The 16,592-nt window shown below is 40.0% G+C and overlaps 1 protein-coding gene across 2 annotated transcripts; it reads right to left on the minus strand.

Moving 5' to 3' along the window:
• Positions 1-1,007: 1,007 nt before the first annotated feature.
• LOC134751517 (MAM and LDL-receptor class A domain-containing protein 1-like) lies at positions 1,008-14,252 on the minus strand. 2 transcript variants are annotated; one of them, XM_063686953.1, is made up of 10 exons: positions 14,109-14,252; positions 9,597-9,785; positions 7,425-7,583; positions 6,700-6,867; positions 5,929-6,055; positions 5,055-5,223; positions 4,366-4,492; positions 3,694-3,825; positions 2,554-2,961; positions 1,008-1,187 (listed from the first exon to the last, which is right to left on the minus strand). In XM_063686953.1, the coding sequence occupies exons 1-10, from the start codon at positions 14,158-14,160 to the stop codon at positions 1,021-1,023; spliced, it is 1,698 nt and encodes a 565-aa protein (XP_063543023.1). In that variant the 5' UTR covers positions 14,161-14,252; the 3' UTR covers positions 1,008-1,020. The 2 variants fall into 2 exon arrangements, with proteins under 2 accessions (XP_063543023.1, XP_063543024.1); XM_063686954.1 differs by having other exon boundaries at positions 9,597-9,778; positions 14,105-14,225.
• Positions 14,253-16,592: the final 2,340 nt, after the last annotated feature.

Below are 16,592 nucleotides of genomic sequence, written 5' to 3' on the forward strand. Positions count from 1 at the left end.
AGAGCATGGTACAGATGTAGTGCTTTCCGTCGTATTTTCTCGGAAACGTTCATATTTGCTATGCTAGTTCAGTCAATGTCAGTACTTTTTGTACCGAGACTGACTGAAATAGTATGAATGGTATAGAAAGGATCGCAATCTCTTATGGCAGAATTGTTGTAAAAGTGACCGCGTTAAGCTTTAAATAATAGTTCCTAATCTCTCCGGTGGCGCTAGTTAGGCTCTGGGACATGAGTATAACATGAACCATATAAGGCAACAAATAACCCGACCAAATTACGTAGGTTGTTTTTGGTAGTATTTCGGTGTATGGTGGCGCCGCCTAATTACTGTTTTTTGATGGACACTTTTCATACATAGAGATTTGGCTCCTTTATACAGTCTCCATGTGAAATAGGAAAACACGTTCGTAAGTTTTCGTGAGAATACGATGGAAAATGATTATGCCCTACATCTGTACAAACGTTTTAAGCTAGGCATGACCTTCAGTAATGTAAATGTCGTGTCAACTAAGTGGAAGAGGAATTATTACAAAATTTGTGATTGCATGTACCAAACGGCGCCTCAGAACGGTAGGCAGAACATTTTTTAAACTAGTTAATTTTTTCCCAAAATCGGCCTCGGGACTTTCGCATATCTTCTAGTAGCTATATCCTCCTAGTATCTTATAGTTTAAAATTTTCCTCCATTGCCTTTTGGTTTAAAGTGTTTAAACACTGTGTATAAGAGTATAACTACTGAAATAGGTTAGGTCAGTGGTAAGTGCTACAACTTTCGGATCTATGCAGTAAATATATGTAGTTATTTTACGTGCAGGAATATAACAAGAGACGAATAGAAGCTAATCCCAATAAGACCTTTGTCGACTGCAGCGCTTTCATAAAAATACTTCGGCATGGGGCCCAAGCTATCTCTGGGGATCGTTTCCAAAAGAAGACCCAGGGCTCCTTTAGGATGCAACCGGGAAAACGCTAAGATGAGAAGGATAATGAATAAAAGAAATAGTCTTTTATCGATAATTTAATCATGATCACTGGTGAGATATCGCACTTCGGGGTCGCTAGATGCGCGCCCGCGCAAACGCGCGATGGCCGCGCGGCCGCGCGCGCTCCGAGCCGCCATCGCGGCACCGACTATTAGCACGCAGAATATTAGCAACATTATTACGCCCGCTGCTGCACTGGATCCTGAAAGAAAAACAAAATTATAGTTTGGCCCAGGACTGTCTCATTTCAAACATAGAGATTTCTTACTGTCTCATTTCAAACATAGAGATTTCTTACTGTCTTTGTCGCTAGTACTAGCACCCAAAAGAAAAGGATGAGTATAATTTTCCTGGTTCTTACTGACAAGTTGTGTTTGCCAGATAATTTACTCCTGTGCTTCAATTTGTCAAATAATGACTGACAGCAGTTCAAACAATTAGTTTTCTGTAAACCATGGACTGTTTTAATGTTTTATAAGAATACTGTTAGCAGTGTTCTTATGTTCTGTTTAACATTTTTTTTTAGATAGAGGCGTAAACGTTGATTTTTAATTGCGAACATTTTTCTAACAGTAGAAATTAGTTGCGGAAACCGACATATGAATAGTGGTAAAAGTTACAAAACGAGACGACGTCTCATAATAAGATGTTGCGAATACTTTTTCCCCTCACTAGCTCGGAAAGTTGTCTTTTATCCTTTAAAACAAGCGGGGAAAAACGCATTTTATCCACTAGTGGGGAAAGTAATTTGACCTTGGATGGAGCATGTTTAAGTAGCTTGACAGATAACAAAACGTAAAACGCTCATAATAATGATTCGTTTGATATTAATTATCATTGAACAAATGGTTTGAGAATCTAATAAAAAATACCAAATTTAGCTTTATTTAATGATTTTATGTCATAAACCTTAAAGTTCCATAAGAAACGTTTGTTTTTTAATAATGATGTTAAATATAATTCTGAACGCACAAGTTGAGTCGATGCAATTTCAAAACGCATCATTGACATTTCATACTTCAGAAATGTCAACATTGTCAACAAAATTTTTACTTAAAAACTTCTCACGTAAAAATACAGAATTTCCAGTTTTTTGTTATAATATCGTAAAAAAATGAGTGATTTCAGTGATGAAGATGATCTAACGCCTGTGGATGTTGCACTTTCCTCGCTATAGTGAGGTGAAAAGTTTTGTGTTACACACGGGTGCAAATGTATTTTACTTCTCGTGTGTTGAAACACTTACTACGCTCAGGATTCTATTTTAGAACCACTCGCTTCGCTCGTGGTTCAACTATAGAATCCTTTCGCTTGCTCGTGTTTCAATTCCACACTCGCGGGTAAAATACAACTTTGCACCCTTGTATAACAAATAACTATTTCTACTCTGTAGTAGTAGTATAGTCATATGTCGTTTTTCGCAACTAATAGGGACTAACACTCCGCGATTGTTAACTCATTTAAGGTCCTAGCTAAACTGGTTGTTCAATACTTACTTACGCTATGGAATGTCCAATTTAACTAAAACCCTAAATGGCTCAGCAATCACGGAATGTGACTGTACGTACCTTTTGATTTGTCTTGCACAATTTTCTTAGCTTTACTGGCATGTTTCGCTCTATCCACGTCTCGTCGCACCTCAGCCGTTATTCCTCTCGCAGTAGTCGTACCCACAACCTTAGTAGCTACTTTAACCGTAGTCACCTTTACAGGTATTACAGGTATATGTGTTCCGTATGGTATAGTCGTAGGAATTGGTCTAGGGCTTTTCGTAGTTAGTCTTGTAGTAAACGTAGGTTTAGGTTTAGGAGTAGTGGGTTTAGGGGTAGTGGTTGTAGGTCTAGGGGTAGTGGTTGTAGGTCTAGGGGTGGTTGTAGAGGTAGTAGTGGTAGGTAGAGTAGTGAATATAAGTTTTTCTGTTCTTGGGGCGTCTGAAGGAGTTTTCATCGTGGTCGTATCGTCGTCGAACCTATTGGCTGCAATGGATAAAAGAAATGTTATATTTCAACAAAATAAACCTATGAATATAAAGATTAATTATTAGTTTATCGATGAGTTAGATTAGTTCAAATAACAGGCGACATAATACAGGTTGGCACAACAATAGATTGACAAAGAATTATTAGGAATATTTTTCTTAATTAGGTACACGTCTTGTACAAAATATCATTTAAAATAAAACTACAAATCATTCAACTAAAACAAAACGCAAGTATTTGAGTCTGTTTGGAAAGAGAAGAAATGATTTAAGAGAAGAAGAAGGAATGTAAGGGATCCCATCACATTCTACATCTCTTCTTTTTCCGCACAGAAGTAAATAAGTGCAGTGAGTAGGTGCCGCACTTTTTTGCTGGCTAAGAGTCAAATACTTAATAGGTAAGGTAAACTGGCACCTTCATAACTTCAGTGTTTGCCTTACAAATTTCTTACTTGTATTGCTGGCACGATGACCCCCAAATGAGTCTTGGCCCCAACACAAGAGCACACCATTTTACTCGGTCTAGAGCAGATTTAGCCCAGCTTTCGCCGACGCAGAGCTCACTGAGATATACCTCCACTCTATCCGCCCATTAACGATATTTAGGATGACCAACGGGACGGTGTCCAGTAAGCATACTGCACTTTTGACTGCCCGATCTTCGCCCATTCTTTCGTATCTTTCCACGATTTCTTAATATGTTTTTCCTTGGAAGTAAAAATCCGCTCACCTAAGTCGGAGTTGAAGACACAAACTTCAAGAAAGTCGGCACAGCAGTCGCTATCGCTGATGCAGGCCGTGCTGCACCCGCAGCCGCGGTGCGGTGTTGTCTGCTCCGAGCATCGCCCCGCGCAAGAATCCGCTTTAACATACAAGAGGATACATGATTTTTGACGATCATGGGTTAGATTCGTTAGGTTGCTTCAGATTTCAGATACCCGAAGGGCAAACTGTCCAGAAACAGGAGCCCAGTAGTGGGGCTCCGTTTACTCAGGGAACGTGACAATGATTTTCACCATTCACGATATGCCTAGGAATTTCATGATCTGATCTGATCGATTTTGCGATCGGCCGCCGACATGAATAAAAACAAAGTAATCATAAGTAATTCGCTATCGCTTCGACAACGAAACGCTTTGTGTCTCTATCACTCTTCCATATTAGTGCAACAGTGACAGTTGCGTTTCGATCGCGGAGCCTTACGCTCGATTGGCACGTTGGCTACGCGGCCTATTACTTAATTTAGGCCTAGCTATATGGCTATACTAACGACCCTTAGAACATGCGGTCGTACATATAGGTATGTATCAAAAATACACGCTGTATGAAGAATTATGAATGAGGCATTAATAGGCAAACCACCAATGAGAATAGCTTATACTTTTTTTTTATAAATACTTACGTATATCTTCAGCCGGAGTGACGGCGCTGGCGAAAGCCTGTTCACACTGGGGTCCCGACAGGATGGCCACGTCATCGATGGCGATGTCACTGGTGAAGCTGGTGCCTCGAATACCCTCGATTACTATCTGGAAATGTGGAAATCAATAGTTCAAGAGCTATAGTCCAAAATACAGTTATACAAGTTGCGAAAAGTGTCCAAAAAGTTGGATTTTCGGAAATTTATGGAAAATTGCTGAGGTACCCAGAGGTACTTATTAAAGGAAATGGAAAATTTCGATTTCCATACCAAAATACGTGAAATCTTTGAAATTTTTCCATGTCGAAATTTCGCAATTTTAAAAACTGCGACGGCTGATCAAGGCAATGGAAACTTAAATAATGTAAGGAAGGAAATAGCCACATGACTTTTCATTCATTCATTCATCCCAATACAATTATTATATCCCAATTTAATTTAATGTAATTTAGTATAATTTTTAGAGTATGAAAGATTGACTGTTATAACCAAATCGAGTTTATTGACATCATTTCAAAGTTGGTGTTTGAATTTAGACAAGAATCCTATATTAGTTATTCAGCTCAGATACAATTATTCTTTCGTTTGACGATTGTCATCTTAGCTAGGCCCCCAGTTCTTATTAACTAGTGGGAAAACTCACTGTCTCGGGTGATACCATTTGTACTAACCTGAAAATTTTCAGAAACGTCTTTAAGGTACGACACATTTCTGAACCATTCGTCTCCCTGGTTCCCCCACTTCTCGAACAGGAGGTACTGTTCTCTCGTGTCGCTTTCGTCCAGGACCTGATCCTTCTGGTTTTCAGGTACTTGGTACACTCGGAGACCGCCTATGGATCTGGAAAGGCAAGGATCGGTGCTGTTAATTGGGCATACGTGAAAATAATTGCAGCAAGATAGGGGAGACCAATGGTCGGTTAATTGTGTTAACATATTGAATGAAATGCCGATCGATAGATCAGGAAAACCTTAGAGTGGAGGCCCAGGGATGATCGGAGGAGTAGGTAGGGTCGTAGAAAGATGGATGAACGACTTAAAGCGACGCGCTGGCCACGACTGGTTCCAAAAGGTGAGGGACAGAAAGTCATCGGCTAATTTTGAGGAGGTATATGTCCCGAAACGGGCAAACCAAATGCTGCAATAGATAGATAGATTGAGACTTGAAACATATTGAGTGAAATCTTCAGAAATGGATGTTCCACAATCGATTGGCAAGCTAAATGGTCATTGGTAAACCGTTGCAATAAATGGCGAATTACCTTACTCGCAATCGACCTTTAAGTCTAAGGAGAGACTTTGCCTCCGTGTGTGTTCTACTTCTACCGCTTGTACAATGGGCTGTGCTCTGAAGAATTTTTTGACATGATGCCGGCCGCTTTCTATCACCGCACCGCTCGCCGTCGGCAGGATGTTCATCCTCACACCCTAAATTCCCTAGAACCTAAAAATGGTTGCGGACTATGCGGTTTAAGAGGAGTTTCCCCGCAACAGGAGGTCCTGTTTGAAAGTGATATGCCTAAATCTTTGTAAGTATTAATCTTACCTGCCATACATGTGGTAGAAGAAGGAGAAGCAGCCATTTTTCTCCACACCCCCGGCGTACACTGGCGAGATGAGACGCGCGGTGTCGTTCTCAGACTTGGAGGAGCTTTCGATGTACATGTAGTAACCTGGAAGTAAATAAAACATGTTGTAATAAAAGGTATCTTTTTTACTGTTTGTGTTTAGGATCGTCCAGAAATCATGGGTTCGTTTATGGGGGAGGGGGATCAGAAATATATATAAATGAACTAAACTTACGAGTAAACTATATCACGGATGATTACAATGGAGGAGGGAAATATGACCACGCCATTTCTGGACGAGATATTAACAATAAATTACATCTTATCTCAATAATATATTTAGTTTAGACCATCATTATTTTGAGTATTTCAATCAGTTTCACTGGTCCTGTGTCGGAATCCAGATAGCCGGAAAGGCATCTAAACGGAACAAATTTTCTAACCATAACCCATTGGAGGGATAAGCTAGGAATACAAATGTATACTCTACCAATTGAAGACATAGTGTCCGCCAAGCCGCAAAGTGAGACTGACACGAAGTAGAAGATAACTCGGCGTCGTCAGAATCTGGTGATAGATCCCTTGGTCAGGGAGGAAAACAAGATGAGACCTTACTTCCCTTCTCCGAAGGTATGTTCGAACGCTTATCTCGTGAACAGAAAGCTGGGTGTCTCTTTGTTGGGTCCTCATCCAGTCCTAAAAGGAGGTAAACTTGTATCCAAGATCTGATGAATCTCCTGTCCTCTTACCTTGCTTCCCTTCCCCGAAGGTATGATCGAACGCCGGTCCCGTAAATAAAAAGGAACTAGGAGTCTTCTTGTTAATTCTCGTCCAATCGAAATCGTGGCGGGAGTCCTGCGTCCATCCGCACAGAGTAGGAGTCTCGAAGTCGCAAGATAGCTCGACAGGTGCAGGGTCTGTGGGATTTAATTAAATATTAGCATGTTAACTTACTGGTTTCATTTATGGCAAATAAAAGAACGGCCATATATATGTCGCCGCGTACCGGCATACCGTGAGCAATAATATTCGCATACAAACTTCTATGCACAAAACTTCTATGCTCACTTTTCCCTGCAGCTGGCTGTACGTAATTGGCGGAAATTAAAAGACTGAGTGGTAAAAAGGGGTCACAGTACTAAAAAGGACGATACTACTCTTGCCTCCAGAGGGAAGGAGAGAAAATCCCTTTTTTAGCTGATTCTGACTGCGTGGTTTTAATCAAAACCTCTGAAGTCTGTATTTCTAAACTAGACAAGTTGTGAACAATGAATTAATCATTAAATAAGAGAGAGGGTGGCTAAATTGAAGTAATGAATATCGTAAGTATACGTGTTGTTGTATGTTGATCACACTATTCACTTACCCACAACATTCTCCACCTTTTGCGGGGTATGGCCTACCCCGTCGTTTCTGTAGTTAAATAAAAATTATCTCCTGATGAAGGCATATAGTATAGGAAAACAAAACGTACCTGAAACGCAGACAGGAGCAGTCCCATTCCACCTCTGACCATCGCAGAAAAGCGTAGCCGAGCCCGTATAGCCGGGGAGACAGAATATGTTCAGCCATGCGTTCCTGTGTGTGGGCAGAATGATGGCGTAGTCTATTGTAGGCATTGTGCACCCGCTACCTGTAATGGAGAATGACTTTTTAAGGTCATATGTTTTATAAAAAATAAAGAAAGGATAAAAATAAGGAATAAGGAAAGGTATGTTGAGATGGTTTGGACACGTGGAAAGAATGAGTGAAAGTAGATACGGGAGTTGGAAGAGGCAGACCTCGGCGGACTTTCTCTGATCAGATCGGGGAAATCCTGAAGAAAGGCCAGGTCAAGAGCACCCTAAAACGGCGAGCGTGTATGAGGAATGTTAAAAAAGTGAAGGAAGCGAAAGAGGTATGTCAGGATCGTAGCAAGTGGAAATCCGTGGTCTCTGCCTACCCCTCCGGGGAAAACGCGTGATTATATATTGTATGTATAGATGTGTATGCATATTTTTTATAAAGATCAAAGAAGGCTTAAGGCAAAGCCTACTTATCAGGACGTCGTCCTGTCTGGAGTGTCTGGCAACCCTATAGAATCACCACCGCTTATGATTTATGGACATTTGTAACAAGGATCAAGGGAGATTTGATCGCTAAGTAGGTATATGATATAGGTCGCCAGGAGAACAAAAGTCAATGTCGACCTATTATTGAAGAACAATTAATAAGACGAGGCTCTCCATAATAGCATGCAGTGCAAATTTCAAAAAGCTAGTTTTGATCAGCATTTACCGTTAGTAGCGCCTCTTTTTAGCATTAGAAAGAAGGTAACTCAGGTAGCATGTATCCGTTACGTCATTATGAAGTATAAATGACGTCATTATGACGTGATTTGTACATCGCTGACGTCACTTTGCTACCTGATAAGCGATCTTGACGTGTCTTTTTATTAAAAATCACGTTTGAAAAATAAGTCACAGCAAATATATTACAATTATAAATCATATACGATTTTACATTATTTTGCTTTCATAAGTTATAAACTAATTTTTAAAAACCGTTCTTCAATATATTTCAATAAAAAGACGTCAAAATTGTTTACCTTTTTTCTAATGCTAATAAACCGGCCAAGTGCGAGTCGGACTAGCGCACAAAGGGTACCGTCCCATTACGAAAAAAAGGCAAAAAAAATAATGTTTGTTGTATGGGAGCCCCATTTAAATATTTATATTATTCTGTTTTTAGTATTTGTATAGCGGCAACAGAAATACATCATCTGTGAAAATTTCAACTGTCTAGCTATCACGGTTCATGAGATACAGCCTGGTGACAGACGGGCAGACAGACAGCGGAGTCTTAGTAATAGGGTCCCGTTTTTACCCTTTGGGTACGGAACCCTAAAAAACGAACAATAGGACATAGTGAAATCATTTTTTTTTTTTTTTTTTTTATACCACGTCGGTGGCAATCAAGCATACGGCCCGCCTGATGGTAAGTTACCGTAGCCTATGGACGCCTGCAACACCAGAGATATTACACGCGCGTTGCCGACCCTTTAAAAACCTGTACACTCCTTTTTTGAAGAACCCCATACTGTAGCCCCTCGGGAAAACCTCGGCAGGGAGCTCATTCCACAGCCGAAGCGTACGCGGGAGGAAATTCCTCTTAAACCGCACAGTACGCGACCATTTAGGTGCTAGGGTGTGAGGATGAACACCCTGCCGATGGCGAGCGGTGCGGTGATAGAAAGCGGCCGTTGGCATCATGTCAAACAATTCTTCAGAGCACAGCCCATTGTACAAGCGGTAGAACACACACAAGGAGGCGAAGTCTCTCCTTAGACTTAAAGGTTCGATACCGCTTGTGAGTTTGGGATCGTCGACGATTCGTACAGCGCGCCTTTGGACTGAGTCGAAGGGTCCAAGCTGGCATCCAGGTGCTCATTTCACGATTTTTATAAACGAACTGCTTTACGGAACTTGTTTGTGGTATTTCCTATAAAAAGGGACCTTATTGTCGATGGCGCTTACGCCATTATAAACGATGCTCCGATATAAATACAATGCCGCGCGGCGCTTTGCGGCGTAAGCGCCATCAACAATAAGGTCCCTTTTTATAGAAAATGCCCCATTTATTCAAGAAATAGAATAATAGGACTTACGGACACAGACCGGTTTGGGCATATCCCACCGGCCGCCCAGGCAGGTAGCGTACTTGTCTCCGACCAGCTGGTATCCTGGCAAGCACTCGTAACGCGCCATGCGCCCGCGCTGCTTCAGCCGCGCGGTGCCGTGCGCAATCTCGGGCCGTGCGCAGGTCCTGGTGGGCTTCAGGCGGGAGAAGCTGTACTCTGGAATTATATTGAGATTTTTAACAAGCAGAAACATCAGCGAACTATGCTATTAAGCTTAGAATACATTTAAAAGTGGAAAAACTTATTTAAGACTTTAAACTCCGGTGGCCATCTAAGAATGCTCTGATATTTAGATTAAGGTAATATTAGGGTGGGCCAGTGATAAACTCTTTTCGTAAGAGGTCGAGAACGAAAAGAGAATATCACTGGCCCCTAGACCCCTATAGTGGGAAGATTTGCTATGGACACTGAATAAGTAATAGTATTATCATATGGATGAGGTCTTGGTTACTCAATTGGCGCTGGAGTATCGAATATCGATTCAGAGGCCGTGAGTTCAAGCTCACCCAAGGCAATTTTTCCTTATTGAGAATATTATAAAATCCACCTCAGGCAAACTCCATCCGGTGAGGGCTATGGGAGATAGAGACTGAGAGAAATATCAGCAGTTATCGGATTAGTTTTTATTATTTTTTAAATCTTTGGGAATGGAGAAAATACAAATAGAATCTTATACTTACGTATTCATTATACATTATCAAAGACCTATGTAACTCCGTATAAGATGAAAGGAAAAAACGTGCCTCGCAAATCAAGAAAAATTGTTTCTGGGACAGATGGCGCCTACACCTTTATCCTATTCTCGGCTAGATGGCGTTGAAGGTTTCGTTTGTTATTTAACAATTTTAACACACATCAGTGAAAGAACATGGGTCAGTATCATATAAAAATAATAAAGAAAAAACATTTACCTATCCATTCCATATACATTGTTTAGTTTTTTATACATTTTCGTTTTTAGTTTTGATCGTGTGTCGATAGATGGCAGTAAATTTACTGCTACTACAAAATTTACTATGACTATGACGGTAATCCTCTATCCTATATATGTGACGTTTTCAACCAAAAGGTACCACATTGTCGCTAGTCGATAAGGTTGATTTCAAATTGAAGCTAAATGAAAATAGCGCCTTATTGACAACCGCCAATAAGTACCCTTTTGGTTGAGAATGGCACATATTCTCTTTGTACATATTAATGGTTGTAAGTTGTTCAATTAATACTCTCATTAACCACGAATTTTGTATGTTATCTCTTACATGATACGCCCTTTAATCCCAGATTTTCTGACAAATTCCCACCATTAAATTGTCTGTAAATTGTTTTTATTGATTATAATTATAAATCTTTCCGCTGTTTTCGAGCAGGCATCCGTCGGAAGCACGAGAGGGCATAGCGTCCGGCTGATAATAATGTTACCTACAAACATTTATTTTGACGAACGCTTGTGTTTTTTTTAATTGCACATGATTGTTATCTTAATCAGTGAATAGACGTTAGTACAGTCACCTACAATAATATGTTACTCTCCGAAGGCCGCAAAAATGGGGCATTTTCTATGAAAAGGGACCTTATTGTCAATGGCGCTTACGCCGCACAGCGTCGCGCGGCATTGTATTTATATCGGAGCATCGTTTATAATGGCGTAAGCGCCATCGACAATAAGGTCCCTTTTTATAGAAAATACCACAAATATGTGACACGCTCTTATGGCTACAAATAAGATCGTGTCAGATATATTTTTGCGGCTAATATTATTGCAGTTTTCTCAAAAGCTTGTAATACAAGCGGATGTCACTTTTTGACAGCTTTTGTTAGAAAGGGACTTCCACTTCTATTATAAGCTGCAAGCTTTTAGACCGCGAGCCAGGCGCAAATTTCGTCAGTCATCGCCTCCCGGGCGAAAACTCGTAAAGCGGTTAACGGCTATGTATGATGAACCCTCGTGAACGTCAGCTGCCGCTCCGTTGGTGGGTTGAGGAATGGCAGCCACCGAAACGCGTAACACGGTCTTTCCACCGCGATACAACAGCCTGTCTATTAGTTTTATTCACAATAGCATCTAAATTATCATCTGACAAAGTATCAAGCGGGAGTCGATGACTAAATTTTTTTTGTAGAATTTATTTGCTGCCATTCCTCAACCCACCAACTGAGTGGCAGCTGACGTTCACGACTGTTCATCATACATAGCTGTTAACCAGAACCCCTATACGAGTTTTCGCCCGGGAGGCGATTGGAAATGGAAATCTGTTCCTGGCCCGCGGGTCTATTTTGAGAAACGGGCCCCAGGTGACTGTACTGCCTGTTAGGACATAGGACTCCACTCTATTTGGTCCCTTACCGTTTTGGGATAAGTATTAAAATAAAAGAGCTTTAATCGATATTAATATGAATTAATTAAACTCTTAGTTACATTTATAATCGGGTCTATCGCGAATAACATTATAATATCCTTATTAGTTAACAATTGGTATTTTGTATAAAAATTACACGACAGACGGGCAGACAGACAGACAGCGGAGTCTTAGTAATAGGGTCCCGTTTTTACCCTTTGGGTACGGAACCCTAAAAAACGAACAATAGGACATAGTGAAATCATTTCACGATTTTTATAAATGAACTGCTTTACGGAAATTGTTTGTGGTATTTCCTACAAAAAGGGACCTTATTGTCGATGGCGGTTACGCCATTATAAACGCTGCTCCGATATAAATACAATGCCGCGAGACGCTCGGCTGTGCGGCGTAAGCGCCATCGACAATAAGGTCCCTTTTTATAGAACATACCACATAAGGACATGAACGTATTTTTCACCCGTGTAGCGCCCTACTGTCACACGTGTGACAGTAGTTAGTTTAGGAGTTCCATAGTACTGTGAAACTGGGGCGCCCAAGGAGTTAACTATTAAATAAAATAAAAAAAACTCCAGTCTTATTTGTCGATTAAATGACTGCCAGTGAGATCGAAATGTGCCCCGAAACGCGGGGCCGGTTCAGTTTTAGGATCCTATTCTAACAGCAGTGTTCTTACGGATATTCATACAATATTATGCAACTGTTGATTTTTTAGGGTTCCGTACCCAAAGGGTAAAAACCGGACCCTATTACTAAGACTCCGCTGTCCGTCTGTCCGTCAGTTCGTCTGGCCGTCTGTCCGTCTGTCTGTCACCAGGTTGTATCTCATGAACCGTGATAGCTAGGCAGTTGAAATTTTCACAGATGATGTATTTCTGTTGCCGCCGTAACCCTCGGTGCGCGAGTCCGATTCGCACTTGGCCGTTTTTTTTATTTATTCTGACTTCTAGGCAAAGATCTACAAACCAATATTTACTTTGATTTTATTTCTAATTGTAGGTGTTTGCCGCTGTCTTAGAAATAATATTGTGTGCAACGGTACATAATTTCGTTTCGTTTCGTAACTTCGGCCCTTGAATTTTAAGAAAAATCCATTTTATGGCAAAAAAACCTTACATTATTTCGGAAAAGAGCTGATACTCTTCAATTCAAACTGCTGGATCGATTTCTATCAAACGCTCAGAACCACCGCAAGCTAGGAAACTCGCTTTCACGTGAAACAAATCGCATCGAAATCGGTCTATCCATTGGAGAGCTATGATGCCACAGACAGACAGATTCAGACAGACATTGGCGTCAAAGATATAACACCCTGGTGCGGCCGCTCTAGGCGTCGGATGGCTAGGGGGGCGCCAAAATGGCAAATGAGAAAAAAAAAATAAGTTTTAAAAGACGCGAGTGTGACGCGGGCCCAAAAATACGGTTCGTTTTGCGTTTGGGTAAAAAGCTTCAACGAAGGGCGCCAAAACCCGATTTCGCTCTACCCTGATCAAGGACTCGGGCCGGCACTGATCCCTCTTTTTGCAGGGTCTTGAAAATAACCACAATGGTTGTCGACTTACGGAAAAGCTCAGGAAAATTAACTAGCCACTACTTGGCAAATAAGTTAGTTTTTGTTGTCATTCCTAGTGTAATATATATTCCTAATAAATTCCTTGGGGTAGTCCCCAATGGCTGGAAGGAACCACTTCTTGAACGCCAAACTATCTTACCCCTCTATTTTCTTACCTATAACGTCGGATAAAGAAACGTATATAAATAATTAACCTATATACGTCCCACTGCTGGGCACAGGCCTCCTCTCATGCGCAAGAGTTTGGGCTATAGTCCCCACGCTAGCCCAATGCGGGTTGGGGACTTCACATACACCTTTGAATTTCTTCGCGGATGTATGCAGGTTTCCTCACGATTTTTTCCTTCACCGAAAAGCTAGTGGTAAATATCAAATAATATTCCGTACATAAATTCCGAAAAACACATTGGTACGAGACAGGTTTTGAACCCGCCTCCGGAGTCGAAAGTCAAATCCACTCGGCCACCATCGCTTCAAAACTAAAAATAACCTAATGAAGTTAATTACAATTACTTACCTATTAGCAAATAATAAAAATAAAATACTCACGCGCTTCCATTGGCACCAAACAAAACAAAAACAGATAAAAAAACTTTGTCATTTTGAAAACACTTAAAATTAATTTTAATAAAATATATTAATTTTTATCCTAACAACGTCACCGTCGGGACTACGACTAGACTGGGTCCTGTGACATTTCTACTCCAATTATAAATCATTCCATGTATTTAAACAAAGATTATTATCTGTAGATTGGACAACCGTTGGGCATTGATATTGCGCACCCCATAACCTGATACTTTCACTTTTACTTTTCTTTTCAAACATAGACAGAGAGAATCATACTTTCTTTGTCTTACACTAGTACTAACACTCAAAAGAAGAGGATGAGTATAGTTTTATCATTTCTCATGCTCTGAAAGAGGGTAATTGTTGTTCTAAAAGGTGTGCAGAAAATCATACGTTTCTGCACTAGACCATATTACGTTCCAAGTACGATTCTTTTAATTTTCTTACGATAAGCAATCGAAATTTGGGTTTAAATGGATTTGTTATACAATTTCCATTCTGATATTTGACTCCCCATTCCATAAATAACGATAATTTTGCCTGAATTGTTATTTGAAAGTACTCTCAAGAAATACTATAAAAACTTATACGGAGTCATGTTTTTACAAAAAACATACATTTTACTTTCCTCGTATTCGAAATGAAAAGTAGAATGTTTAACTCGGGTGAAAGGCATCATGTCACCCTCAGACCCACCTCAGAACTACCTCTGCTGAAATGAGTGCCTTTCATCCCTTGGTTAACAATCTACTATTTTTGTTCTTATTTACTGACAATTTGGTTTGACCAACTATAGTTAGAAATTATGAACGGGATACGGTAAAACTAATGCCCACGTAAATTCTTGGGATTGGTTGCCAAGCGGACCCCAGGCTCCCATGAGCCGTGGCAAAATGCCGGGACAACGCGAGAAAGATGATGATGGCATTCAATTTTTTCAAATTTTTTATTCTTTCAGGATCAATAATACAAACAAATACTCACACGATTACAATAAAGAATATTGACCAGGTTCGATTCCCGGTTATGTATGAGAGTTTAAAAAAAAGTTTGAATGTCATTATTATTAAATCTAAAATCGGCGCCATGGTTCCTAAGAACAGATTTCGCTATCTCTCATAGTTTCTAACGTCTCCCTACTGACCCATTAGGATTGATCACCCTATACATTTTTACCTTGCGCTCACTGTACCCATGTTTACTGCACACAAATAGAAAAAGCCTCACCGAGTCTTCGTGCTTGTAGGCACAATGCTTGCCCCAACAATCACTCCACAACAATTTCTCTTTTGTTTTTTTTTTGCCAGGATGCGCACACACAGCTATCGCACGGAAACCAACCATTTACTCCAAAAAGGCCTAATTACACTTAAGCGGCCATAAACATTTACCCAATTTGTCACCTTATCTGGTTGTAATAGAGTACAATTTTGTATACATATTTATGACTCCGAATTATTATACGTCAATTTGATCTGGTACGGTAGCGATATTCTACTGAATGCTATCAGTTGGTATTTACGGAGATTATAAAGAATTTTGATAATTAGTTATCGAAACCGCCCCTAACGATATGTGAATCACTCGTTATAGTGAGAAAGTGGGATTTTGGGGAATATTTTATTTATTTGTTTATTAGGATCACCAACAGAAGATACAATTTACATACTAGTATTAACTTACAAAAAGGGCACATTTTTTATTGATCCCCCACTTACAGGCAATCACAGCATGCATTATTATATTAATTTAAACATTAAGTCAACAGTAACACCTAGAAAAAGACTTAGTATACATTACAAAAATCTAGAATAAGTATATAATACTAATTAACAAGACACCTAATAGTTAATATTAACAATAACTAAGGTAAGTTAGCCGATTTCAATTTGGTAGTTGCTTAGTTTGTAAGTATGAAGTTTTTACCCTTACATTACATCATAATTGAACCATTATACAAATACCTCTTGAATAACTCTATCTATTAAAAAAACCGCATCAAAATCCGTTGCGCAGTTTTAAAGAACTAAGCATACATAGGGACAGACAGACAGCAGGAAGTGACTTTGTTTTATACTATGTAGTGATGTAGTATATAGGTACTCATTACTCTCAGAGAGTACCTAGTACGATTTTTAATAGATCTTTAAAAGGGTTTAAGTGTTTGTCTTTCGGAATTACCCGAATACACCATATGTGTTTTTAAGGTCACTACAATTGAATTAGAGCCAACACATGCAAGACATGCAAGAGAACAATCTCACACCTGAGGATGCCGAAGACCGGGCAAAGTTGAGAAGATTGAGCAAGTAAGTCAGCTACGACTACACGGGCTGAATTGTTGTCTGATCATACTATAGGGGGCAAATATAATGTTTGTATATTATTAGGTCATGCTGAACAACTTTTACTATGGGCCTAATCACGAAGTGTCGAAAAAGTGTTTGGCTGTCCCAGGCAAAA

Source organism: Cydia strobilella, chromosome 22, assembly GCF_947568885.1.
Source record: "Cydia strobilella chromosome 22, ilCydStro3.1, whole genome shotgun sequence".
Classification (NCBI taxonomy): Eukaryota; Metazoa; Arthropoda; class Insecta; order Lepidoptera; family Tortricidae; genus Cydia; species Cydia strobilella.